The sequence below is a fragment of the Pongo pygmaeus genome, chromosome 18 (genome assembly GCF_028885625.2).
Source record: "Pongo pygmaeus isolate AG05252 chromosome 18, NHGRI_mPonPyg2-v2.0_pri, whole genome shotgun sequence".
NCBI classification, from domain to species: Eukaryota; Metazoa; Chordata; class Mammalia; order Primates; family Hominidae; genus Pongo; species Pongo pygmaeus.
Genome location: NC_072391.2, coordinates 82,865,013 through 82,893,008, shown reverse-complemented (window position 1 = coordinate 82,893,008; position 27,996 = coordinate 82,865,013). Strand labels below are relative to the sequence as shown.

The window sequence follows — 27,996 nt, the reverse complement described above, 5'->3', positions numbered from 1 at the left end:
GCGCACACCTCCGCTGCCCTGCAAACCCAGACACAGGGGAGGCCACAAATCTTTTTCAAGAGACGATCTAAGTGGGTTCCCCCAATAGCGCAGAGACCCAGGGCCAAGACCATCTAAACGGGTTCCCCAACAGCGCAGAGATCCAGGGCTGAAACCATCTAAATGGGTTCCTCCACACAGCAGAGAACCAGGGCTGAGACCATCTAAACAGATTCCCCAACCGAGCAGAGACCCAGGGCCAAGACCATCTAAACGGGTTCCCCAACAGAGCAGAGACCCAGGGCCGAGACCATCTAAACAGGTTCCCCAACACAGCAGAGACCCAGGGCTGAGACCATCTAAACGGGTTCCCCAACACAGCAGAGACCATCTAAACGGGTTCCCCAACACAGCAGAGACCCAGGGCTGAGAACCGTGCAGAGACCCAAGGCTGACACCATCTAAACGGGTTCCCCAACAGCTCAGAGATGCAGGGCTGAGTGGGGCGCCAACCCAGGCATTCCACAAGGGCCGATTCCGAAACCCTGTCTTCTTATCTGTTGCGGGGTGACTAACCACACCCTCCTGACGGCGGCGGAGACGACCGCGTGGATCGGCAGCCTCTGGGAGGCGGAAGTCTCTCCAATGCTCCCATCTGGCTGAGAATTTTTGCTTGAACCGCATTCCACTTTGTGTCTTCAACACCCAGTATAGCATCGGCTGTCTAGTGGATCCTCGTATATTTAAGTGAATGGAAAAAATACCACATGTCAAATGCAAAAACATTACAAAAATACACTCAAAGATAAATGTACACTGGGAATTCAGTTGGAAGAATCCACTCACATCCCGAGACTGGGTGAAGAAGCTCAGTTTAATTTTGTTTTTTTTTGCTGAGACAAGAGTCCTGCTCTATCACCCAGGCTGGGGTGCAGTGGTGCGATCACAGCTCATTGCGGGCAGCCTCGAGCTCTGGAGCTCAAGTGATCCTCTCTGCCCAGCCTCCTGAGTAGCTGGGACCACAGGCACATCCCACCATGCCTGGCTAGTTTTTTTTATTTTTTATTTTTTTTGTAGAGAAGAGGTCTTAAACTGCAGAGCTCAAGCAATCCACCTGCCTCGGCCTCCCAGAGTGCTGGGATTACAGGCTTGAGCCACCGCACCCCATAAGCAGCCCAGGTTAAACAGTGCCTTCCGAAGCAGCCGGTGACCTCCCTCCAGGCTCTAAGGGAGAGCGGGCGGGAGCTGGGTGAGGAGGCTGCAGTGGGAAACTCATGGTGTGGATTTCTGCTCCTCTACCAATTACCAGCTGTGTGACTACAGGCAGGATATGGATCCCCGGGGCCCCTTTCTTCCCCGGTGGATGGCTAAACGGGGCTAATCCCTACCTAGCAAGTCAGTCCCTCCCTGGGGAGGAGGAGCACACTGGAGTGAGAACATTCCCGCACCATGCGTGGCGCACAGCCCATGGCGTGACCCTCCTAGGCCAGGGCAGTCGCAGCACCTCTGGATACAGAAATACGGTCTTTCCCATCTGGTTACTAAATCCCAGAGACAACTCCTTAAGTGGGATCAAGTCCTGGCCGGCACACCATCTGCCCACAGATCACACCACGTAAGGGCGCCTGCCGTCCCCTCCAGGCCCCTCTGGGGCTGGGGGGCATCGCTTGGCACCCCCCGGCTTTGCCCCCCAACCCAGAAGATAAAAGACTCAGGGTTAGCCTAGAAGAGGCCCCTAAGGCTGCGCCCCGCCCCCCCAGCCCCCACTCGCGAGCTGTCTTGTGCTCAGCTTGACACACAGATTTTCCTTCGGGACGGCTTAACCTGTCCAACATCAATACTGCTCAACCAAAAGCTGGGCGATCGATACCCTTCATTGCTGCCTGCGGCCACAGACCCACCATCTGAGCGCAGGAAGGGCAGGGCTGGGGGAGGGACAGTTTGTTAAAGCACCTCCCGCCACCTGGGCCCAGAGTGCCAATCACCAAGGGGGCGGTGGTGTGCATGTGAGCCCGAGGGGGCGTTGAGGCTCCCAAAAAGAACCTCTGGTTGCTAAAGCCCAGCAGAGGGGCTGGCAGGGTCTGCTGGGATGCCTTGAGCCTTAGGGCAGAAAAAGCAACTCCAGTCTTTGTGGGAAAAGGGGCCACCCCCAGCACTGCAAGGGAGTGAGTTGAGCGTAGGGGAACACAGCCTTGGAGCTTTATAAATTAAAGCCAAGCTGGACGCAGTGGCTCATGCCTGTAACTCCAGTGCTTTGGGAGGCTGAGACGGAAGGACCACCCAAGATCAGGAGTTTGAGACCACCCTGGGCAATGTAGTGAGAGACCCTGTCTCCACAAAAAATTTTTTTAAAAATCAGCCAGGTGTGGGGGCATGCATCAGTGGTTCCAACTTCTCAGGAGGCTGCGGCAGCAGGATCACTTGAGCCCAGGAGTCTGAGGCTGTAGTGAGCTGTGATCACACCACTGCGCCCCAGCCTAGGCAGCAGAGCAAGACCCTGTCTCTAATTAAAACAACAACAACAACAGCAACAGGAGTAGCCGCAGGCTTTGCAGAGCCTGTGTCAGGTGCTGTACTGGGCACTTGTTAATAAAGCCTTTAACCCTCAACAGCCTCAGGATACAGGTGACATTGTCATTCCTATTCCACAGATTAGAAGACTGAGGCCCAGAACACAAGTGCCTGAGGTCACACAGTGACCTAACCAAGAGGCAGATATGAACAGTCAGATGCACCGATCAACACAGTAACAGCTGACACTCACCAGGGGCTCACCCCACGCTCCAGGCCTTCTCAACCCTCACCCGCATCTGTCATTTACCCGTCAGGGGCATGTGGCGGGCATTACAGCATCTCATCCTCACCCTCAACTGCCAGAGGGCCTCTGCATCCTCGTCTTACAGATGAGAACACTGGGGTGGGGGGTGAGGACATGATGATTAAAGTGGGAGGGTCTATGTCACCATTAGCACGCACCCCCCTCACGCCACCTCAGTCCAGTGATCCCAAATCCACTATAACACACACCTCCTCAGACACGTCAAGTCCTCCAGCTGGAGGAACCGGTTCCAGAATTGGAAGGCCTGGCTAGAGATGCAGGCGAACATGAATCCACCCATGCCAATGGGACTCTGCATTTGTAAGCCCCTTTAGAAGAGCTCAAAGCACACCTGGGCCAGGCAAGAATGACCTTCAGGATTCTGCCTGGGGTTAACACAAGGCCCACAGACATCCAGAGAGCAGCCAGGTGACAGGTGCCCCGTCCTGCGGGGGAGGTGGCGTAGAGGGGAGATGTCCATTTCTGAGTCACCAGGGTTCTCCATCCAATTCTGGGGCAAGCAAGGTGGTCTCCGGCTTCCCAGGTGGGAAGAGAAACCCCAGGTCTCCTTAAACAGCATCAGCCCATCTTCCCAGGGGAAGGAATTCCTACTCACATTGCTCCCCCCAGCAGAAGGCCCTTCTGGAGGAGGAGGGGCCAAGCATGAAAAGCTCCCACCCTGGCCCCCAGGTGACTAGGAAGCTGCTCTGGAAGAAAGCAGAGCAAGGGTCTCAGCTTGGGCTGCACGTGGCAGTCACCAGGGGGTTGACACACGGATACCCAGGCTTCACCCCTCCGAGATTTGGCCTGAACTGCTTGGCAGTACAGCCTGGGCACTGGGAGCTTTTAAAGCCCCCCAGGTGATTCAAAAGTGCAGCCAGGAGAGACCCCTGGGCTAGAGGCTCCCCACTTCCTCCACCTGCCTCCCTAGAAACCCCCAAGTCACAAGGACCCACAAAAGCCTCAAGTGCAGCCCAACCCCTTCTTTCCACAGATGATTTGTAGGCACAGGTGAGGGTAAACCAGAGGCCCTCTCCAGCACCAGCCCTGCCCTCATCTACAGCTCCTTCCTCCAGGCCTGGACTCCGCCCCAGCCTCCTGGGGGCAGCTCTCACTTCCCCTCTGAACGTCTGATTCCAGACACACACGGGATGAGCATGGGAGTGTGGAGGCGAGGGAGGCATCGGGTTGGGAGGGGCAGGTGGACTGGCCTCAGTGACAGGTGGGCTTTGGAGCACACGGGAGAATCCCAGGCAGACGGGATGGCCCATGCTAGGACAGGGACGTGGCCAAACGCAGGAGTGGCGAGAATGGCGTGTGGTGTCGTCTGGCTGGAGCTGAGGGCGTGAGAGAAGAGGCTGGTGGGGAATCAGAGCTGCAGAAGCAAGATTAAAAGGCCCCCGAGTGTGCGTTTGGCAGGCGTGCAAAGGGCTGCTTTTGGCCACGCTCCTGTTTTATCTGTCTGTACACCTCCCAGCAGCAAGCACACGGCTGGGTTCAGAGGAGGAGCTCAATAAATTCTCATTGACAGGGACACTCAGAAACGTCACCTCCCAGGCTGTGGCTGCAGCTGGGGGAGAAAGGCCAGCACGCGGAAGTGAAGCCAGCAGCGCGGCGTCCCACACCGAGCTCGGTGAGGCCACCGAGATCTGAGACTCCACGGGGGGAGGAATTAAAGCCAGGCGGCCAGGCTTCAGCACAGCCACCAAACTGAAATGTCACCTGCAACATGGATCTCTGCAGGTTAAAAAAAAAACAGCTCTCCCGGCACACCAGGAAAGGGAAGGGAAGCCCTGTGGTTTTAGAGGACCCTGCTGTTGCCACAACAGAGACAATTCACATGCTACCCAGAGAGGGTTCCCATCCAACCCTGGCCCGATCCCGGGGATGGATCCTTGGACTTCGAGTAACCCAGGCTGGGAATTCCAAGGCTTCAAATGGGGCCAGGAAAAACCGGCCCTGCTAGCCGACTCCACAAGCCCCTGCGAGTTCCTGGGGGCAGGGAAAAGGTAGCAGCCAGCCCTCTAGCTTACCCGCACTCTTCCAGAAAAGTGGGAGGCACCAGCTCCTGCCCCTCAGCTCGGGGCTCCGAGCCCAAAGGCCCCCCAGTCCGCCTCCTTCAGAGCAAGGGAAGACAGACAGTACCTGCTCCAGGGGGCTCAAGGGGAATTTGGGACTCCAAGGGTTGGGGGGGATCTCTAGCTGAGAGGTGCAGGACCCCGGTCTGCCACAGAGTGGCGCTGTGCAGACTTGGCTCTTCCTCGGGCTGGCGATGCTGAGCCCACAGGCAGGCTTGGCTTCTGCTCTGAAACCACAAGGCACTCAGATCTGCAGCCCCTGAACTTCCCCCAGAGACAGGGAAGTGACTGCTGGAGGGGAGGGCTCATCGGGGCCATCGGAAGAGGCTTCCTGCTGTGAGCGCGGTGTCCGCTCCACGCCTGGCCCGAAGCCTCAGTTTGCCCCCTGTTCCTACCCCCAGTCTGTACGTTACGATCAGCTGGGGAGCTCTGACAACCCCCAGACCCGGGTCAGGAACCCAGAGGCTGTGGCTTAACTGGGCTTGGAAAGGCCTGGCCAGCAGCAGTTTTTAAACACCGAGTTTGGAGATCTACAAGCGCCTTTGAACTCTGACACTCCAGGATCCTAAAAACGGTCCCAAACAGCTTAGAGCCTGCGCCACAGTGGACCCCTTGTTGCCTTCCTTGTTTTGAGCTCAGCCTCACTCTGCCTAGAACCAGGACTTCCCGACCTCCCTTCCCAAGGCAGGGCTGACCCTAGGTCACCAGAGGCTCCTGGCGGGCTCTCACCAGCTCTGGCACGGCACCGCCCCCAAGGCTCCAGGAAAGAAAACTCCAAGCGTCAAAACCGTGGTTGGCTCCAGCTTCCCCCGCTTCCCCTCCTGGCTTTGGTGTCTGCTGCCAGAGTGACAAAAGCCATCCTCGCAACCGGCCCGCAGGAGATCAGGAACGCTGCCGACACGGGGCTGGCTGTCTCGGAAAGTCTCTTAGGAAGCACCGAGGTCGCTGCTCTCGCAGGCCAGGGCCTCTTCCAGCCCTCCCGAATCTACCTGGGCGGGGCGAGCCCCTGCACAGCCGGCGGCCGGGATGACATACGCCGCCGTCGGAGCCTGCGCCCTGGGCCCCTCACCTGTGGCGTGGCGGCTGAGTCAGGCACAGCCTGTGCCTCAGGTTCTGCCGTCCCTGCTGGTGGAGGCGGCCGTAAACACAGGGTGAGCAACACTGAAGTGCCCCAAGCTTAAGCAACACCGAGGGAGGCCAGAGAAGGCTGCTCACCTGGGTTCCCCCTTCCACCCCTGCCGGGAGGCGGGGGCACGGAATCCCAGGGGAGAGGACGAGACGGCCGACCAGGGTGCACATTTCACAACGCCGTACCAAGACCTTCTCTCTGCCCCTTTGTCCCCCGCCTCCTGGAAATCGGCTTAGGCGGGTTCGCTCCCACCCGGAGTGCGGCTGGGCCTTTTGTTCAGGCGCCTTTTACAAAAGGAGCCCTCTTTCCATTTGGTGGCCCCGCTTTTTGTTTCCAAACCCCAACCTGTGTGGCCGCTACCCCTCAGGCCCCAGATAAGGCACCGCAGGGGGGAGCAAGGGTTTAGTGTGTTTTAAACGCACTTTGCACAGACAAAGGCTAGTTTGTAAGAGCCAAACCGACTCAACTCCGGCTGGCATCCACCGCCCAGCTGGGAACCCGGCAGGTGCTCCCCCACCGCCACTACGCTGCCCTCGGAACTCAGACGGGCACTGCGGCCAGGCCCCCGGCCCACCACGTGGAAAGGGCGCAGCCTCCACTCCCCCATCTAATGGGGGCGTCGCGGTATCCCTTCCCCCGATCTGGGAACCCCCTTCCTACGACCTGCGCCTCGAGTCTCCACCACACATTTCTAAGTGGCCCCCTGGTCCCCCCACCCGGCGCTGGGGAGGGGAGGCGGGAAGATGGGGGTGGGCGGGCGCAGGGAGGGTGAGCTCCACTCCCGCTCCGCCTCCATGAAGGGAATTTAATTAGCCTGCTGGAGAGGCGGGCGGGCGGCCGAGGAGGTGTCTCTGGTGCTGCAATATAATTGAATCGGCTCCACTCGGTCGGGCCACTCGCCGCCCATCAGCGCGGCCGCAGGGCCCGGGAGGGCTGGGGGCGGGGAGGCGCATCCAGCCGGAGCAGGAAGGGCCGGGGAGGGAAAAAGGCCAGCGCGGGTGGGGGGCGGCGGATGTGCAATCCCTCTCCCACCTCCGAGGCTGGGGCAGCCATCTTCTGCGGGGGGGGAGGGGAGAGGAGGGGCAGGGAGCCGCTCCGCCGGGTGTGGGGGGAGAGAGAGGAGAGAAGCGGCCAAGCCAGTGGCGCGCCCTTCCTCGGGAAGCAGGGCGTGGGGGTCACAGACCCGGGAGGCTGCGGTCCCGCCCTCCCGACCAACTCCCCCGAGACCAGGGGTCGGGGAGGGGGAGGGGAGCAAGACAAAAACCCTAACCGGCGCGGCCCCAGTAACGAGCACCCCCCGTCCCCCGCCTCCTTGGCCGTCCCCAGCACCTGCCGCGGGGGCGCACAGCCACCCCCATTCGCTCCCTCCCGCGTCGCTGCAAAGTTTTCATTCCAGCTCTCCAGCGCCCGCAGCTCTCGGAGACTCCCCCCGCCACCCCCATCCCCCCACTTTATCTGCCCTCTAGCCCGCACGCACTTACGCACCCCCCCCATCCCCCGCTGAGCGCACTCCTGAGCTCGGAGCCCCCGCGTCCCCGCCCGCAGCCAGGCCGCCCAGGCTGCGACCCGCGGGCGGAGGAAGGGGGTGGCCTTTGGTCGCCTGCCCGCCCTCCCGGCTCTTATCGCCGCTAACACTCCGGGGAAGTTGCCCGGGAGCCGTTGGCGGCCGCCCCCGCGGAACCCGCGAACTTGCAGGAGGAGAGTGCGGTGGGGGGAGGGTGGAGGACCCGCGTCCCCGGCCGGGTGCGGCGCGCTCACCTTTCATGCCAGGGCCCCGCAGCTCCGTCTCGGCTGATACATGCTGGAGCCACCGTCGCCCAGTGTTTGTCTAAACTGCTTATCTCACCCGGGGCTGCTCGGCGGCGGCAGCTCGGGCCCGCTGGGGAGGTGGAGCTTCCGGGGCCCCGGCCAAGAAACACCTGCTGCTGTCGCCGCCGAGGACACACCCAAACGCAACGCCGCCCACTCCCGGGCCACTGGCTCGCTCCCGGCTCCCTGACCTCAGCCAGCGGGAGGTGTCGGGTTTCAGCCGCAAACACACAGGCGCGCGCGCGCGCACCGACGGGCGCCCGGGTCCACCCGCCCAGGCACACGCCCCTCCCCGGCCCGGCCGGCCAGGTGAGCCGAGGACACCAGCGGGGCCGCGGAGGTGCCACCCCCACACTCTCGGGAGCCCCTGGCTGGACTGCTCGGGGGTCCCGGGGACCTTGGTGGCTAAGACCGGCCACTTGACTCTAAAAGTAGTGAGCAGCCACAGCACCCTCGCCACGTGAGCGGAGCCGTGTCTCGCAGCTGCGTCCCGGGAACCTAGAACAGTGCCTGGCACAGAGCAGGCCCAATAATGGGCGGATGGGTAACTTCGTGTCCTGGAGGCCTTTTGGAGAACAACTTTCTGGGCGCTGGTGGCGCGTAGGGTGGGGGGAGGCGACACAAATTAGACTGTGTACCCAAGCCCCACCCCCCCCATGCCTGACCTTATTACCCCAACTAGAATAGGCTGAATACTAAGAACTTGGCCTCAAAATTCCATAAGGCACCCCATCCCCCAGTTTTAAGTAACTTTTGGGAAGGCCACAATGCGGGCCGCTGCGGGGGGTGTTCTTTAAAGAACCCACGGCCGAGGGGCTGGAGAACCCAAGGAGGCGCCGCTCCGCCAGGGGGATCATTAAGTAGCTGGGGTTGCGGTCAGAGGCGAGGTTGCCCGCCTCCAGAAACTGGCACGACTCATTGCGCTTCTGGCCCCAGCGCAGCGCCACCCCATTCCTGGCACCCCCCCACCCTACCTCACCCAGGCACTTGACTGGAATGACTCAGGGAGCGTCCTGAAATTCCTGGGCACCCACAGGCGGCGCGGAGAGGGACTGAAGGCCCCAGCCTTCCCACCTCCCGGCTCCGCCCACCCCGCCCCGCCCCGCCCCCACCCCATCGCGGCGGGCGTGTCCCCAGGAAGCTCGGGGTTAAAGGGGCGGGCCTCGGGGACAGGGGTCGCCAGGCCTCCCCTGCCCGCCTTCTGGCGCCCACGGCTGTAACCCCCCGGGCGGCTCTGAGGCCCCGGGGTCGCTCCCTCCTCTTCTAACACCACTCTGATCTAGCGCGTCCCTACTTCTCAGCCCTGAGGCAAACCAGCACCCCCTGGGCGGCCGCCCCAGCGCTGTGCTGCGGGTTTCGACTTTCAGCCCCCTCGTGCCAGCCCCAAACCTGCCCCGGGACATGCCCGCGCCAGGCTTGGCAGGCGCGCACGCTGCCGTCCCCGCGGGCCCGCCTCCCCCGCCTTCCTCCCTCCCCCTCCCCGCGCCAGCCCGGATTGCGACGGGAGCGAGCGCTGGGCGCCTGCCACCCCCCATCCATCTGTTCCCGATGACGCTGGCGGGCCTAGAGCGTTCGGGGCCCGCGCCAGCGGGGAGCAGAACCAGCCTGTGTGCCCTCCGGGGGGCAGGGTCTGGCGGGCTCCCTCAGGCCCCGCGCTCCCCGCTCCACCTCCGACCAAGCGCACGCCGGGGCCCGGGGGTGGGGGTGCACGCGGGCCGGCCCCCCGCCTTGCACAAGGCTCCGGGCAGACCACAAACGAAAAGGGAAACGGACCGGCGAGGCCGGGTCGGGCCGTTACTGGCTCCTACCTGCGGACGCTGGCCGGCCCTGGCACGGCGCGGGGGTGCTGCTTCCCCGCACGACCCGCCAGCTCACCGGCGGCGCCCCCCCTTGCGGCCTTGGCCGGACGCTATAATTTACGCACCACAAGGTGGGGCGGCCGCGCGGCCCCGGGTAATTTATACCCGCACTGGCCGGCGGATTCACCCGGCCCCAGGCCGCCAGGGCTAGGAGGGGGAGGGGCGCCTCCACCCCCACTGGGAGTCACGGGCGGGGGGAGGGGAGGATAGGGAGGTGTTAGGAAGGAATGGACGACGACTGGCCCGGAGCCTTAAAAACAAAATTCACCTCCGGGACTGGCCCAACCCCTTTCCCACCTGGATTACAGGCTGCGGGGGGAGGGGAGCAGCATGCAAATGAGCCTCTCGCACCTGGCCGGGAGCTGCCTCCGGCCTAGTTCTCCAGGTAGACACCTAGGCCCCACCTCCAGGTCGCTCACCGGGACACGGTGGCACCACCTACTCCCTTCTTCCTTGGAGAGGCCCTTGGGCCAGGGGTGAAGGTGGGGTTAGGTTTCTCCACCTGTTTGAGCAGGACCACGACGGCCAACCACAAAAACGTGTGGAGTGGCCACTGAGAGGTGCCTCACTCGGCTACTTTTTAGAGCCGGCCAATCCCTCCGGCGTATACATCTAGCTCCCCTGGATTGCGAGATGGGTGGTCTGATCCCGTTTCAGAGATGAGGAAGTTGAGGCCCTGAGTTGCTCAAGCTCATGTGCACACAGGTGACATGCAAGCTGCGCCCCAAACTTCTCACACCTGGAGTCTCTCCCCTTCCCAACCCAGTAGGCCTAGGGGAGCGAGGCGCTGCCGGACACCCCGGCAACCGCCGGGGGGCAGCAGCGAGCCGCTCTGTGAGTCCTGGCCGGGAAACGCTGGCGGCCACCAGGCGGGCTGGCAAGGGGGAGATGGATGACACTCACTGTCAGTGCGCCCGGCCCCCGGAAATTAGTAATCCGGAGCACGGCCTCCGAGTTTAAGGGTGGGAATTGCTCTCCTGCAGCCGGCGCGCTCCTCGCTAACGAGGCTTGTCGCTTGACTCCTAATTTCCCAGCACTGGGGCTAAGGCTGGCCTCCCTCCATTTCCCTCCAGGCCTGCTCCTCCTCCTCTCTCTTCCTAAGCAGCGCCCTACCCACAGCCCCGCGCCCCCAGATAGTGCGAGCCCTTCCTGGGTACAGCTCTCCTTCCCTGGACCTCCTCCCTACCCTCCACTCCCATTTGCCTGGAAGGAGCTAGGTAGATGCCAGGGTCAGGCCTACGGGGCACCTGCCCTGGGGATGCTGCACACGGTGCTCCTTACCACGGACTGTCCTTTGTGCCAAGGCAACAGGATGCTGGTGGCTGGTGCGCGTTTGCTCACACCCTGAGGCCCTTGCCAAGCTAAACTGTGCCTCCAAGAGCGGAAGGCAGACTCCCAGCCCCTCACCTGGCTCAGGTACCTGCTTCAGTGACACCTAGGGGCAAACTCTAGCCCTACCTCCACAAGCCCTGGAACCTATCAGACCTGCACCACAAAAGAGATCTAAATTTTAAAAGCTTTCCTAAGGGCATGGTAGCTCATGCCTGTAATCCCAGCACTTTGGGGGAGCCAAGATAGGCATATTGCTTGAGATCAGGAGTTCGAGACCAGCCTGGACACCATGGCAAAACCCTGTCTCTATTAAAAACAAAGAAACTTAGCCCTGCATGGTGGTGTGTGCCTGTAGCCCCATCTGCTTGGGAAACTGAGGTAGGAGGATCACTTGAGCCCAGGAGGCAGAGGCTGCAGTGAGCTGAGATTGTGCCACTGCACTCTAGCCTGGGCGACAGAGTGAGACCCTGTTTCAAAGGAGAAAAAAAAGCTTTCCATCTCAGATGAACATGAGACACCTTAAACCTACTCCCTGAGCTCAGGAACTAAGAGGGGTGTCTGGAGGCGTGAGGTCTAGGAGGATCCACCAGAAAGAAAGGGACGCCTTGAACCACAGAGGGTGGGTGGTTTTTCACTCAACAAACACACTAAACCCTGGGCTGTGTTTCACACTTGGTTTTCCAGAAACAAAAGTGAAAATTCCAGTAAGCCTTCAGCAAGCACCTTAGAGGGGCCAAGGTTAGCTGGGTGTAATGGCACAAGCCTGTGGTCCCGGCTACTCGGGAGACTGAGGCAGGAGGATCATTTGGGCCCAGGAGTCTGAGGTTGAGGTATGATTGTGCCACTGCACTCCAGCCTGAGCCACAGAGCAAGACCCTGTCTTTTTTTTTTTGTTTTTTAAAGGTGGGGGGCGGCAAGAGACAGACAGCAGAAGGCAGACGCTGACATAGGGGACACTTCAAGGCAGCAAGGAAATTTGGAAGGCAAGGGGGCAGGATGACAGCACAGACCACCACCACCACTGCCTGGGCATCAACCTGGGCCACGTCACGTGCTCAGGGGTGCGGGCACCACCCATGACTATCACAACCCCACTAAGTCTTAGCACAGGGCCCAGCCCTGGCGGAGGATGGATCCTGGACACGTTCTTTCTGGTTCTTGCTTCTTCTAGGGCCCAGCAGGACAGCACACAGCCTAACCCAAGGTCCTTCTCCATCCTGGCCAGTTGCTCCTAGCACGTAGGAACTGCATGTCACCTTCATTAGAGTTGCCTGGGCACCTTGTTCAGCGCCTGGATCTGCAAATAAGTATCAGGGACCTGGATGTCCATGGGCCAGTATGTAAAGATCACCTCTGCCATTCACCAAGCACCTAACAAGAGCCAGCGCTGCTCAGCGCATGTCACTGGAAGCCCTCCCGGCCCTGCAAGGCAGGCAGTGACCTCCATTACACAGCCCGAGTGGGAAGACCTGAGAAGGTTAATTGGCCTGCCTCGGGCACACACATTCCAGCACGAGTCTCATCCAGACGTGGCTCTTACACCTGGCAGCATTTCTCGGTAACCACCTGCCATGGTCACTCTGATTATTAAGAAAGATACACCTGCAGGGGTACGACAGGTCTCAAGCGGTTTCAGGTCTACGCTCTTACCTCTGGGCAGCTGTCCAGTGCCTGAAAACCATTTTGGTTGGGGGCCGGGGGAGGGGGCCGTTAGCTGCCTAGAGCTGAGCACCCTGGGATTCACCCAGCTCCTCTGCATGCACAGCCCACCCTCCCCAAGGCTACCAGCCCTGGTGCAGGGGCAAGGGGCGCGGGGCTAAGCCCACAGAGTGCACTGAATCCAGGGGGCACGAAGGGCTGAGGGGTAGAAGGCTGCCCAGCTACCCCATCTGCCCTCAGGCCCCCAGCCCTGCCCTACGCATCGGTGAAGGTGCAAGCTCCCACCACTTAGATTCCACCCTCCTCTTTCTGTTTCCTGCTCTGCTATCACTGGCCCAGAAATCCTCCCCATTCTTCAAAGCCTGGCTTACATCTTATCTCTTGCAAGAAGGCTTTTCCCATCCCTGCCTCTCGAATTCATCTCTCCAGGTTGCGTCCCACTCTTAGATAGCGATCACACAGTGCAGTGGGTCTTAAATCATGGTGGGGAGGAATACAGATCCCCAGGCCCCTCCCCTTACTAAGCCAAGGTCTCCAAGCAGGGCATCAGAAGAAGCATCCTCCACCATCCGCCCTGCAGGCCGGGCCACAGCGTGTCTGCTGGAGTCCCAGACTCCCTGCTCCAGAGTGGCAGTGCGGGCCTCAAGGGAAGAGGGCCCCCTGTCTCCTAGCAGGGACACAGTCCCCAGCCCCTGGGCAGGATTTAAGATTTAACCCAGATCTGCTGATTGGATAAAGGCTGGAGGGAGAGAGGGGAAAGCAGTGCCCGCCTCTCCCTGCCTGCCCCTCTTGGGGAGGAACCAGATTCGCCAGGGATGCTGGGGGAGCCCCACCCCAGCAGCTCAGGTGGCCCTCAGTAGCCCAGGTCACCTCTAGGGGAACAGGAAAGGGTTAAGGCCTGGCTAACTCCCTTTGAGGAGTTTTCCTCTTAACCCCGGGCTGCCCCACACTTCCTGCCCTCTCAGCGCCTGGTTCCAATCCGCACCCCGAACACAGCTGCACTCCTTTACAATCAGTTAACAGCTGTTTTGCATAGATTTTCAATTCTAATTGCCTCGCTTTGTGAGCGCCGCCGAGCCCTGGTGAATGGGGACGCCGCCACCGCGGCTGGAAAGCGGGCGGGAGAGGGAGTAAAAGGAAGCCGTGTGCGTCGGGGCTGCTGGCTTTTATTTTTCTAAATCAGAAAAGAATACCCCTGCTACCAACCGCCCCCCAGCTCCTGCCTCTCCTACTGGAGCGGGGAAACCTGAAATGGTGACCCCACCTCTGGAGAGGCACCCACCCTATGACCTGGGCTTCCTGACCCCAACCCAGATACAGGTCCCGGAGGGCAGCTTCCAGCTCCAGAGCTGGCCCAGGAGGCATGGCTCTCCTCCCTCCTGCAGCTCCCCTCCCCCTCCCCCTGCAGCCCCCCTCCACCCTCCCGCCCCCCCAACCCAGGCTCGCCAATATCCAGATATGGGAAGCTAATTGGACAATAAAGTTGAACAGCAAGGAAACGCACTCTCTGGAGACAGCTGGCATCTATAAAAGAGAAATATTTGCATTTAAAACCTTTAAACTTTATATGGCGGGGCCAGGCCGAGGCAGGGGAAGGGGGCTGGGGGAGCAGCGCTCGGACCCTTGATGGGGGGCAGAGAATCCTGGGAGTTTTGGACACTTCTGCCACCAGTGAGCACCCCCCACACATACCCCTTGCCCTGTTACTGTCTGGGAGACAAGCTGGCTCCTGCTAGCCAGACGGCCCTGGCCAAGTGTAAGTGTCCCAGGTATCTGAAATCCTGGGAAGAGCTTGCGTCCACTTGGGCTGCCACAGGCAAGCCACAGGGATCCCAGGGCATCCAGGCTGGGTCCTGCACACTGGTGGTGGGCCTGGCTCAACTGCTGTCCACAACCTGTCCCTCTCCTGGGTCACCCAGAAGCTCCAGGACCCAGTGATGGGCAGACTCAGTGGCAAAGTAGCCCCTTCCTGGCAAGGAGACGTTCTACCAGGAGCCGCCTCTGGTGGCCTGAAGCCCTCCGCTCCGTCCCCTGCACATCCAGACAGTGCAGCTGTGTCAGGGCACCTGACCAGGTCTGTGTTCAGGGCCCTGTGGGTGGGCATCACTACACTGCACGGATGAAATTGTGGAGCTCGGAGAAGTCCGCCCTGCCTTCCCAGCGCTCCTGCTGTCTGGGGTGGGGATGCCAGGTTTTCATTTCCTCGCATGCCTAGTTCCCATTTTTCATATTTGAGAGAAACCTGGCCAAATTTTCCTACTGTCAACATTGGTGATGTAAAGCCGGGAGAGCATGTGTTCCGGAGTGGTCTGATTTTAGCAGGCTTTTATAAAATCGCAGCGCACTGAGAACCCCGTCTACCTGGCAGGCCTGCTGGAGTGGGCTGTGCCACGGCAGACTTCAAGGGCAGGAGCCGAAACTTCTGTGGTGGAGGTGAGAAGGAGGGCAGGGGCTGGCGGCCAAGCCCGATGGGCACATGGGTAGCTTTCAGCGATGTCAACTGAACAGAAACCACAGCAGAAACAGGTCCAGTTCACTGGCAGCAGTCAGAGGGGAGCAGGGTCTCCTCCTTGCAACTTTTCTTCCCATCAGGAAACTATCTGCAGTCCAAGCAAGGCAGTCTCAGCTCCTGGGCGGCCAATGAGCCCAGCCTGCTGTTTGAGGCTTCTGATCACCTACAATGCGGTCTTCAGTTTGTCTGGCTCCCTACGGGCAGCACCCTCTCTACCACTTACCTCTAAAAACACCCTGGGGCCAGACGTGTTAACCCCATTCAATGACCACCCAAGACAGCAAACGTTAAAATGTGGCTTTGGAGAGCACAGCCGGTGGCCCCCCCGGGGGTGCAGGGGGAGGACGGACGTGGGAGTCAAGCTGCCGGACTGGGCAAATCTCCACCCACTGCGCACCCGTTTCCTTAGCTGCTGCCCTGCAAGGAACGTGTCCCCCTGCCCCCACTTTGGTGAGGACCAGACAAGACAATAGAGAGAGCCATGCCCAGTGCCTGGGACGCAGCTGGAGCTCAGAAGCATTCCCTTACATTTGCTGTGCGGAGGAAGTGGAAGGGCGGCAGCACATACAAATAAAGTTTTACGAGGAAGCACTTCTCGGCGCCAGACCAGACGGGCAGGGAGGTCGGTCACTTAGACCACTTCTGCCCTCGGACATTGGCCCTAGAGTGAGAGCAGCGGAACTCTTTTCTCCCCCGACATTAGGAGAGGCCTTGGAATGTCACACACACTCCAAGAATCACACCAGCAACTCGCGTGAGCCCAGCCCCTGCCAGCCCCTGGCTGGTCACTAGGCAAGGGGAGCAGGACAGTGGGTGGGGCCCAGCCGGCCACCCAAGTCCCTGGCTTCTGTAAGTGTGAAGATACTGATAGCAGGCCGGGCGCGGTGGCTCACATCTGTAATCCCAGCACTTTGGGAGGCCGAGGCGGGCGGATCACGAGGTCAGGAGATCGAGACCATCCTGGCTAACACAGTGAAACCCTGTCTCTACTAAAAATACAAAAAACTAGCCGGGCGTGGTGGAGGGCGCCTGTAGTCCCAGCTACTCGGGAGGCTGAGGCATGAGAATGGCGTGAACCCGGGAGGCAGAGCTTGCAGTGAGCCGAGATCGCGCCACTGCACTCCAGCCTGAGTGACAGAGCGAGACTCCATCTCAAAAAAAAAAAATATATATATATATATACACACACACACACACACACACACACACACACACACACACACACACACACACATATAGAGGGAGATAGATAGATAGATACTGACAGCACCCTGTCTGGCTTTCCCTCTCAGAGATCTTTCTTTTATATATATATATATATATATATATATATTTTTTTTTTTTTTTTTTTTTTTTTGACAGAATCTCACTCTGTTGCCCAGGCTGGAGCACGGTAGTGCGATCATAGCTCACTGCAGCCTCGACCTCCTGGTCTCAAGGATCCTCCCGCCTCAGAAGGTGCATCTTTAAAAATTATCAAATCAGCCCATATGACCATCAACGGGGGAACAGATAAACAAACTGTGGTCTCTGTGTACACTGGAATATTATTCAGCCACAGAAAGTAATGGGTCCTGATACACAGTGAGGCATGAAACATACCTTCACGTCCACACAAAACCTTGTACGGATGTTCCTATCAGCATTGCTCATCATAGCCAAAAAGTGAAAACCTACATGTCCATCAGATGATGGATAGATGAAGAAAACATGGTTTATCCATACAGTGAGTGGACTATTACTCAGCCATAAAAAGGACTGAGGTGCTAATCCACACACAACACAGATGAACCTTGAAGACACGATGCTGAATGGAAGAAGCCAGACACACAAGGATTCCATTTGTATGAAATGCCCAGAACAGGCAAATCCAGAGACAAAAAGCAGATGAGTGGTTGCTTAGGGCTAGGGGAGGGGAGAGGGGAGTGGCTGCTAGTGGATCTGAGTTTCCTTTTGGGGTGGTCCTTTTGGTCCCTCTCTGTTGCCCCTGCCTTTGCCACGTGATGTGCTGGCTCCCCCTTTGCCTTCCCCCATGATTGTAAGTTTCCTGGGACCTCCCCAGAAGCTGAGCAGATGTGGGCACCATGCTTCCTGCAGGGCCTGCGGAACCATGAACCAATTATACTGCTTTTCTTTATAATTAAAAACAAAAAAGAAAATGATTTGGACCAGGACAGAGATGAGGGCTGCATATTATGAATGTACTAAATGCCGCTGAACTGTACCCTTTAAAACGGCTAATTGTATGTTACATGAATTTCACCTCAATTAAAAACAATCCAATCTGGGCTGGGCCCAGTGACTCACATCTGTAATCTCAGCATTTGGGGAGGCCAAGGAGGGAGGATCGCTTGAGCCCTGGAGTTCGAGACCAGCCCAGGCAATATAGTGAGATTCTATCTCTACAAAAAATAATAATAAAAAAATTAACCAGGCATGGGGGTACATGTCTGTGGTCCCAGTTACTCAGGAGGCTGAGGTGGGAGGATTGGCTTGAGCCTGGGAGGTTGAGGCTGAGGCTGCAGTGAGCCATGATCGCACCACTGCACCACAGCCTGGGCGACACAGTGAGACCCTGTCTCAAAACAAAACAAAAAAATCCAATCTGAAGGCCTCTGCCAGTCCCTGGGAGAGGCCAGACGCAGGGCAGGGCCTGCAGTTTCCAGAGAAGCCTCAAGCAGACGCAGCCTTAAGAGAAGCATCCCCTGGAAACTCCCTTTCGGGGTGTGGGGATGACCCTCGGGCACTGGGGGCTGAGCAGTCACGAGCAAAGCCAGTCATGACCCAGCACATTTTGCTTCCAGGGAACTTTCCCCACTCGGCGTCTCTCCCCCTTCCACGGACACAGTGCCCTCTCTGTGGACCCAAGCTCTGAGATGGAGGGGTTCACAATGTCCCCTCCCCCAGCTGAGCTCCCTCAAAGCTGCAGACCTATTTTTGTCCTCACCGATAATTCTTCCACACAGGGGAAAGGCGGGCCTCGCCGCCTCGCGAGCTCTGAGCAGCTGGAGGTCGTGACACTGAAATGAACACACCTGTCTCCAAGCAGGGCTGCAAGGCAGCTCCTGCCACCTGGCCACTCGGCTGGAAAGCGGCCAGCTGTGACCCTGGCAGGCCTGGAGGGGATGGGATGGCAGCCCAGGCAGGGGCACAGGGAAGCAAGGCCTGCAGAGGTCACCAGCTGGCCACGGAGTCCCCACCCCCGCCGCGGTCCCAGACCCCTGACCTGAGGCCAGTGTGTGGGCCCCTGCGGGGGAGGGCAAGGGCAGCCCCTGTAACTGGGCACATCTCTGGCAGCAGTGAGTACACTTCCACCTGCTGAGCCTGGACACCAGTGGACCAGAAATCTGGGTGATTCACTCAAAAGCCCAGGAGGAACTGTCCTCCTTCATAAAGATTAACCGGCTGTCCTCAGGCAGGGTGAGGGGCTTTCCTCTGGCTTCCTGGTCCATCCACTGGCTCAGAGGACAGCCACACTCCAGGCCCCCACCAAGGCCACCACCCAGAGATGGGCTACATGCCCAGAGAGCACCCAGGAGGGCGGGTTCTGGAGCAGCAGGTCACCCTAGGCCCAGGACAGATGTGGGTCGGGCAGGGCTCCGGCAAGGGCCAGGGGAGCTCTCTCACACCAGGAGACCAGGAGCGGTTCTAGAACCCCAGGGTGGCCAGGGCCCAAGGGTCTCCGTTAGCCCCCAAGAAGCCTCCCAGGGATCCTTAGAAACTTTTTTTCTGGGTCCCTGTTCCCTGATTTTCTACCACATGTTAAAAGCCTTCGAAGTTCTTTTCCGTATCAAATAGCACTGGCTGGGGACACGCAGGCCTGTGAATCAGTCCACACTGCTCCCGCCCCACCTCCTCCCTGCCTGGCCCCCGCCTCGGCCACCAGTCAAGCCCCCTGGGTGCTGTGTGCTGCTAACCCAGCCCTGGCAGCAGCCCTGGTTACTCAGAATCAGCATTTGTCGAGTGCCTACTGTGCCCGGCCTTCTGCCTTCATCCTTGCTGCAAACCTATGAGAGGCCAACTTCCCTGGACGGTGGGGCTGGGATCTGAACCAGGGAGGAGCTTCTTCTAGAACTGCACTCTCTCTTCCTCCAGGCCCGTCTTCTCCCTCTCCCTCCCCACCGCCTCCCAGTGCTCCTGACAAATGTCTTGATTAATAACCTACTGCCTGTCATTAAAATCACAACTGTCACTCGGACAATCAAGTCCCAGTTGCCTTTATCACTCGCGGGCTCGACAAGCAATGCACGCAGACAGAGGAGACCCTGGTGTCCGGGGCAGCCCCGCCCTCGCCCACTGCAGGATAGGCGGGCCCTGGGGACGCGGGGTCAAGACCTGGGCCTCGGCTCCCTAGCTCAGGACGGCTGCAAGGAACCCTCTGCTCTGGCTCTTGTTGTGTTTATGTCTTTATAATTTGGTCTCACAAATTAAAATAATCAAAAAGGAAAAGTTAGATGGACAAAGTTGTTTTCATCGCGGGAAGTTCCTGGTGTGGAGATTTTTAGCCAGCTGCCTGTGGCCCTTCTGGGTGTCTGCCGGCCCCGCGCTGAAGGTGAGCGTGGAGGCAGTGGGTCCCCAGGTCATCCCCCGGTTGATTTCTACCTGATTGCCTCAGCTCTGCCTCTTCCCAGAGAGCCTCTTCCCGCCTGGCCCTCCTCTGGCCTATGTCTTTGAGCTCCCGTCCTGAAAGGCCTCCTCCCCACCAGCCTGGCCCCTGCAATCCCTCCCGGTGCTGGTAAAGTTGCTCCCACGTTCCTGGACTGCCGTGGGCCTGGCAGACACCCATGGCTGCCCCACCCCTGCTGCCTCCTCTCCTGGGGCTGCTCCCCTTCCACCCCTCAGACAGCACCTCTCTCGTCTTCCTGGTGGGCACCTCTCCCTCAGCCTGCCTCTGGGGGGCCCACGGGCCTATTTCCCCTCCGAGACTCCCTCCTGGCCCTCAGGACTGCACTAGGGGTGTCTGGAAGCGTCTGACAGTCTCTCTAGACTCGCCCAGCCCCACTACCCTTCCCTGGGCCTGCTGTATCCTCCCCCAGCACAGCCCCATCTCCTTTATTCAAACCCTGATCTCTTCCTTCAGGCCCTGGCTTAAAATTCTGCCTCCTCCAGGGAGTCCCCCTGGATGGCAGCTCTAACCCCCACTGGTGGAAGCCAACCTTCCCTCCTCCCACCCAGGGGTTGCTTTGGCATTCTCGCTTTCTTCCAGGCGCTCACTGAGCTGAGCCGTTGGAGAGGAGACTGAGCTAAATGAAATCAAGAAGCCCCTAGGAGGACACAAACCCTCATCAGCGCCAAACAGCCCTCCTGTCCCCAAAATAAACCCAGCCAAAAAAGGATGCGGGAACCTCCTGCAGGATCCGCACCATGCCGTCTTGTCCTGGATTGCTGAGTGCCTTTCCCCAGTTGACAAGGATGGGTTTATTTCATCAGCCCTCAGAGTCCCCACATCTGCGATGCTACGCCAGCCCCTCCCCTCTTCGTAGCTGGAGTGTTTTGCAAAGAGCCACCAGGAAAACAAACGCTGGGTTTTTGGGTGGGGGTGTGTGTGTGTGTGTGTGTGTGTGTGTGTGTGTGTGTGTGTGTGTGTGTGTGTGTGTGTGTGTGTGTGTGTGTGTGTGTTTTAACAAGGCTCGTGTGTGTGTGTGTGTGTGTGTGTGTGTTTTAACAAGGCTCAAATGATCTTAAGACACACACACCACAGGTTTTTGGGTGGGGGTGTGTGTGTGTGTGTGTGTGTGTGTGTGTTTTAACAAGGCTCGTGTGTGTGTGTGTGTGTTAACAAGGCTCAAATGATCTTAAGACACACACACCACAGCCTTCTTAGCCACAGCCAGCCACTGCCTCTCAACACCAGCCCCTCACCCGGAGTTCAGACACTCTCCTCTCCCATGAAAGACAGTGGTCCTCGAGACAGCCCTCAGCCTGGCCTTCCCCATCAGGCCTGGGTGACATCTTCCCAGCCCCTCCCCTTGGCCCACATGGAGGCATCGAGGAGGCCCAGCCCCCTCCTCCCAGCTCCGCTCCCTGCACAGATCCGCCTGCCTGGCCATTTGAGCACAGGGTGATCACAGCCCGGCTCAGGAGTTCTATTCCTGGCTCAGCCAGCAAATTGCTTTGTGACCTTGGGAAAGTCCCCACACCGCTCAGACCCCGTCTGTGAGTGTTCCCGTTAATAACCCAAGGTGGCACCTTAAAAGCAGGCTCAGCTCAAAGAAGCCATGTGGATGGGGCGGGCCTGGAAGAGGAAGGACCCCGTGTCTCTCTGGCTGCAGTGCATAGATAGTACCCGCAGCCGCCCTCGGAGGCCACAGAGACCCAGAGGGGTAGCCAGGCACGGCTTCAGGGGGCTCACACAGGAGGGACCTTGCCAGGTCCCCGTCACAGGGAGGACAGCTGCCACCCTCCCATTTTAGAGAGGAAGAGTCTCAGAGCCTTGCCCATGACTGGGGTGACAGCCTCATCTGTATTCCAGGTGGCAAGTCTCTGTTGCCCAGGCTGGCAGTGCCACGATCATAGCTCACTGCAGCCTCTAACTCCTGGGCTCAAGCAATCCTCCTGCCTCAGCTTCTCAAGTAGCTGGGGCGACACGCACACCACCGTGTCCAGCCAGGTTCAGGGATCTTAAGAGGGAGAGAAGGAGAAAGAGAAAGCAAGAGAGGGTAGGGCCTGTGCTAAATGTCTCTTCCATCTCCTTCAACTGCCTCAGCCCATTTTTGGCAATTCTTCAGGTCCAGAGAAGGCCACAGAGGTGAGATGCAAGAGGCTTGTGATCACAGGTGGCCGGGGGCAGCACACGGCCAGGAAGCCAGATCCCGAGACGCACCCCACTGCCACTTCTGTTGACTCACGATCCCCAAACTTCACTTTGCACAAGAACCAGCTGGTCCCGTGTCACCACCCCCACCTCCCTCACCCACATTCCAGATTGGGGGCAGGTCCAGGGTGGAGCCCAGGAATCAGTATTGTCCACAGGTAGCCCCTGTCCCGGCTCTAAGGGGGTACTCTGCGGCTCAGCCCTGGAGAACCACCCCATGACACCAGCTCACCTCATCATCTGACCTGTGGCATGACCCTCTTTTAAAAATTAATTGTAATTTATTTCTTCTTCCCTGCCTCTCTCTCCAAAAGAATCTGAAGCAGCATCACCAACCTCTGATATCGAGACGTGTTTATTATTTTTATGGTTTCTCCAGGAGGCACCGGGTAACTCGAAGGGGAATTATATTCAGAGAGAATTGGGTCCCCAGTGTAAGTCAACATTATTCATTTAACAACTTCTATCGGCGCATGAAGATGTGAGTGGGCCTTACCCGAAGACATCTCCTGCGGTTGCTGGAAGATTTAATTCACAACATCCAAGAAAAATAATTGAGGGGGAGTAGGAGAGAGGAGGGTACGGAGCAGGGCCTGTGGCTTGGCAGTTTCTTGTGCCAACCACTGCCCCGATGCTCCAGTCACCGCCCGTGGGCTTTGTCATTGATCACAGACCACAGGTCCCTGCTCCAGCAAACAAGGGGCCGTGTCCTCATCCAGAGGCTGCAGAATGGACGAGGGGGCTACACCACAAAGCCCATCTGGACAGAACTTTTGGAAGACGTGACAGCCAAGGTCCGAGCAGCCAAGCCAGCCCTCCCAGCACTCAATGGTTGGGGGATGCAGCCCTTGCCCCATGCCTACTTGGGAGGCCCACGTGGCCTGGAGCCCCTCTTGGCCTGCCTGCCCAGAAGGCATCTTCCCTTGCCTTTGCTGCAATGCTCCTCGGTGGCTGAGGGAGCCTGGGGTCCAGGCACTAGGGATTAGAAGTTCCTGCTCAGCCATTTGGAGTGCTGATGCTTTCTTAAGCACATTCGTTGTAAAGTACACTGGCAATCTCTGAAAGATCAAAGTTGGTTTCTAATATACATTGTTTGGAGGCAGGATACCAAGCACCGAGGGCCAGACACGTGGCTCTGGGACGGGGCTGGGCATTCTCCTAAAAGCTGATGCCCACGGACAGGGTTCACCGAGGCACAGGGACCAGCTCTCGTGGGCAGCCCACCCGAACTGCCCTGCGCAGCTGGGTGCTGGCAAACCCAGGCATAGCACATGGGGTCCCAGAGAGCAGGAGCCAGCTGCAAAGAACCTTCTGGGTCCTCTTGTCCAGCCCTCCTCTGCTGAGATGAGAAAGTGAAAAAAAAAAACAACCACCAAACCTCAGGCCTGGGAGAGAAAGACAGAGAGAGAGAAAAACGCCTTTGCCTGCACACTGATTTTTGCAGATGGGATACACCTTCTCCCTGAAACAGTCCAGGGCCAGGTTCCAAGGGATCGCTTCTTCAGTGCACCGGTCATTTTGGTATTTTATGTTCCGTTTTCCACTCTCCTCTCTACCATTCCACAAGAAGCAGGGCACCCTTCTGAATACCCTGAGGGCCGATCTCTACCAGTCAGAAAGGTTAAGCACCTGAACCCAAGTCACACAGCAGCAGGGAAGATCAAAATTCAAATCAGATTCCCAGCTCATTCTCCTACAGAGCGAATGCAAAAAGATCTAACCTGAGACCAGTAATGGCTGAGGCTGGCCCATCTTTTAGTTATTGAAGAATCCAGCCAGGCGCAGTGGCTCACGCGTGTAATCCCAGCATTTTGGGAGGCCAAGGCAGGCAGAACACTTGAGCCCAAGAGTTTGAGACCAGTCTAGGCAACACGGTGAAACACCGTCTCTACAAAAAAATACAAAAATCTGCCAGGTGTGGCGGTGCATGCCTGTAGTCCCAGCTACTGGGGAGGCTGAGGTGGGAGGATTGCTTGAGGCCAGGAGGTTGAGGCTGCAGTGAACTGTGATCTCAGCACTGCACTCCAGCCTGGGGAACAGAATGAAATCCTGTCCCCCAAAACAAATTAATTAAATTTAAAAAGAGAATCTGTGTGAGTAAACCTGTAGAATACTGCTCTGATAGAACTTTTTTTTTTTTTTTTTTTTTTTGAGACAGAGTCTCACTCTGTTGCCCAGGTTGGAGTGCAGTGGGATGATCTCAGCTCACTGCAACCTCCATCTCCTGGGTTCAAAGCAATTCTCCTGGCTGGGCGCGGTGGCTCACGCCATTAATCCCAGCACTTTGGGAGGCCAAGGCAGGCAGATCACCTGAGGTCAGGAGTTCGAGACCAACCTGGCCAACATGGCGAAACCCCTTTTCTACTGCAAATGCAAAAATTAGCCGGGCGTGGTGGCGGGTGCCTGGAATCCCAGCTACTTGGGAGGCTGAGGCAGGGAGAATTGCTTGGACCCAGGAGGTGGAGGCTGCAGTGAGCCAAGATCATGCCACTGCACTCCAGCCTGGGTGACAGAGCGGGACTCCATCTCAAAAACAAAACAAAAACAAAAACAAACAAAAAACTACAAAGCCATTCTTCTGCCTCAGCCTCCCAAGTAGCTGGGATTACAGGTGTGCACCACCAAAGCCAGATAATTTTTGTATTTTTAGTAGAGACAGGGTTTTGCCACATTGGCCAGGCTGGTCTCGAAGTCCTGGCTTCAAGCGATCTGCCCACCTTGGCCTCCCAAAGTGCTGGGATGACAGCTGTGTGCTACCGTGCCTGGCTGAACTTTCCATGATGAAGAGAACGTTGTCCATCTCAACTGTCCAGCACTGGCACACATGGCCTCTAAGCACTTGAAATGTGGCCAGTGTGACCAAGGAACTGAATTCTAGACTTTATTTCATTAATTTAAAATTTTAAAATTAAGTGTAAATAGATAGTGGCTCCCGTATTGGGCAGCATAATGTCAGAATACAGAAACAACTTACATTTTCTGAGCCACCGTTTATGATATTTGGTCTGTGAGGTGTATGTGGGCTTATGGAGAAAACAAGGTGGCCACCTGAAGGCAGGATCTTCCTGGCAGGATTCCAGAACACACGAGCACACACATGATGAACACAGTGAGCCCGGTGCCCGGCTGCTGTCCTGGGAGTCTCTCTGAAAGCTTGAGTCTAGAAACATCACAGAAGTCTAAGAACACTGCTCCTCCCCGGGGAACTATTTTGAGGCTTCATTTCCCAAGTCAGTGATGGGGTCTGCAGCTAAGGTGGGCCAGGCCCCCTCCCCTCACATTAGGCGGACCATGATGCTGATGTGAGAAGAGCAGATGCATCCATCCTTCGAGCTGCGATGCAGCGGTGGGTGAGGCAGCCACGTCTCTGCCAGAGAAAAGATCCCACCTTTAGACCAAATATAGGGACTACGGATAGACAGTGGATGAGGGCATGGGTGGAGAGACAGATGGGTTCAGGGGTGGACGGAGGAATGGGTGGGTGGGTGGATGGATGTGTGGGTAGATGGAAGAGTGGGTGGGTGGATGGATGTGTGGGTAGATGGAAGAGTGGGTGAGTGGATGGAGGGACAGATGGGTTCAGGGGTGGACGGAGGAATGGGTGGGTGGGTGGATGGATGTGTGGGTAGATGGAAGAGTGGGCGGGTGGATGGATGTGTGGGTAGATGGAAGAGTGGGTGGGTGGGTGGAGGGACAGATGGGTTCAGGGGTAGACGGAGGAATGGGTGGGTGGGTGGAGGAATGGGTGGGTGGATAGAGGAATGGGTGGGTGGGTGGAGGAATGGGTGGGTGGATGGAGGAATGGGTGGGTGGATGGAGGAATGGGTGGGTGGATGGAGGAATGGGTGGGTGGATAGAGGAATGGGTGGGTGGATGGAGGAATGGGTGGGTGGATGGAGGAATGGGTGGGTGGGCAGATGGAAAAGTGGATGGGTGGATGGACGTGTGGGTAGATGGAAGAGTGGGTGGGTGGAGGAATGGATGGATAGATGGATGGATGGATAGATGGTTGGGTGGATGAGTGAATGGATGGGTGTGGGGATAGAGAGAGGAATAGGTGCATGAATGAATGGGTGGGTGAGTGGATGGGAGGAAGGAAGGAAGGAAGGGAGGGAGGGAGGGAGGGAAATGGATGAAAGGTAGATGGGTAGATGATGGATGGAGGAATGTTAAAACACAGAAAAGATCTGGCATTACAAAGTCCCAACCACATGGAACGTGTCCTAGAGGCTTCTCAACAGGCATCAGTGGGTTTTCAGGAGGGAATACACTAGTGTTTCCTGATCATCAAGACCATGAGGACTCCGAGCCAGCCATCTGCCCCGAAGGGTTCTCAGCCAGGAGGCACAACCCTCTCCACCAGCCTAAGTCTCTAAGTCTCCGCAGAGGGGCCTTGAGCATTCAGGCTGCGTCTGTCAAACTGAAAAGGAGAAGCTGGGCCCCCAAAGAGAAAGGATGCAGAGAAAGGATGCTTCCTGAGTTTCTCCAGAGGCAAATGCTAGAAGACCCCAGGTAATAAAGACCCTCGGGGCAGCGTGTGAGGCCTGGGCAGGGCTTCCAGAACGCAGTCTGGAGGGGATGCAGGGGCCAGAGAGCAGGACCATGTGCTGGTCTGTACTCAAGAGAGACAGGAACGTCCCGGCCTGTGAGGGCTGCAGAGAACCTGCCGATCCGAACTCAACAGAGACAGGAACGTCCTGGCCTGTGTGGGCCCCAGAGAACCTGCCCTTCCTTGCCACCCCTCTGCCTGTCCCCCCGGCCCCCTGGTTTCTTTCCAAGGCTCCTCATTCCTGGGCCCTTCCCATGGCACTGGTACCTCTTCCTTCAGCACGTTCGGCACAGCCTTGTGGGCCTCCAATGATGCCCAAGGCGAGCGGCGCTGGCGCCCTCCCCGGGAGCGGGCATGACCAGCAGTCACGCACTCACCAGCCACAGGCACTGCGCATGTGTTTCGTGCAGGTGTCACTCGACAGACTTTATCCACATTCTGTCCTTCGATCCTCCTAACAAGCCCAGAAGGCAGGGACAATAATGACTCCTGTGTTACAGAGGAAGAAACGTGCTCTGAGAGGCTGAGAAACTTGCCCACATCACACAATGGGCATCTGACCCACGGAGACCAAGTTCGAACCTGCACTCTGATGTAGGAAGAGGCTCCATGCGCATCTGCTGAATGAATGAACGTGTGCGTATATGCGTGAGGGAGCAAGTGAAGGAAGGACAACCTGAAACCGTTCCTGGAGTCCAGGAGCTAAGAGCTCGCTGGAAGGACAGCATGAAAGGCAGGCCAGCAGCCCCAAGGAAGGCCCTGGCCAGGCGACCGTCCAGCCAGGGAGCCACAATTCCCCTGGAGACTCAGGGCTCACAGATGGGGCCTGGGGCATGGAAAATAAAGGAGGCTTCAGCGGAGAGCAGATGGAGAAGCTGACCGTGGCAGGGCAGGGAGGTCTGGCGGTTCCAACCCCTGCCCGCCTGTCCCCTCCGGCCCCCCCCACCCCCCAGGGATCGGACCCAGGCCATCCACAGCAGGCCTTCTGCCCTGGCCCATCGGGGCCACGGACAACCGCCAGGCAGGCCAGGCCTTGGGCAGCCCTGGATGGTCCCCCTCCTCCCCCAGGCCCCTTTCCTCCCTCCCTTTTCTGCAAAGAAGTCAAATTTGCCACTCTGATGCATTAACCAAGCCGGTAATGAATGGCGAGTGTGTGGTGCGCCCGCTTGGAGAGAGAGAAGTGCAGGCCAGGCGCGGACCCCAGCAACCGGGCAATTTTCCAGGCTCTGCTTCCGAGCCCCTCCATTCAGCCCCCTCCGGCCCCCCCAGAAGAGAGAAGCAGCATGCTCTGTCATCAGAACCGCATTGTTCTGGCCAGAAGAAAAAACGGGTCCAGCAGATGGCAGGTGTAACAAAAGCAGCTTGCTGTGGCCAAACCAATTATTTATCTAATTATGATTTACCACTTAACCACATGATCTTTCTGCAGAGTTGTGGGCAATTAAAACCAGGGTGACT

At 58.1% G+C, this 27,996-nt stretch overlaps 1 protein-coding gene across 9 annotated transcripts in view; it reads right to left on the bottom strand.

The window, feature by feature from the left end:
- Positions 1-27,996, bottom strand: part of GSE1 (Gse1 coiled-coil protein) — a 501,636-nt gene that overhangs the window by 53,806 nt on the left and 419,834 nt on the right. Inside the window, exon 1 of one of the 9 annotated variants that reach the window (XM_054452608.1) lies at positions 9,622-9,739. The exons of 5 other annotated variants lie outside the window; for them this stretch is intronic. Coding sequence is in view for 2 of the 4 variants with exons in the window: in XM_054452607.2 (XP_054308582.1) it covers positions 7,763-7,769 (7 nt within the window). In the remaining 2 variants the exon portion in view is untranslated. Of the gene's footprint in view, positions 1-7,762; positions 7,984-8,792; positions 8,811-9,621; positions 9,740-27,996 lie in introns of those variants that run through there. 3 more of the 9 variants (XM_054452609.2, XM_054452607.2, XM_054452613.2) reach the window with 3 other exon arrangements.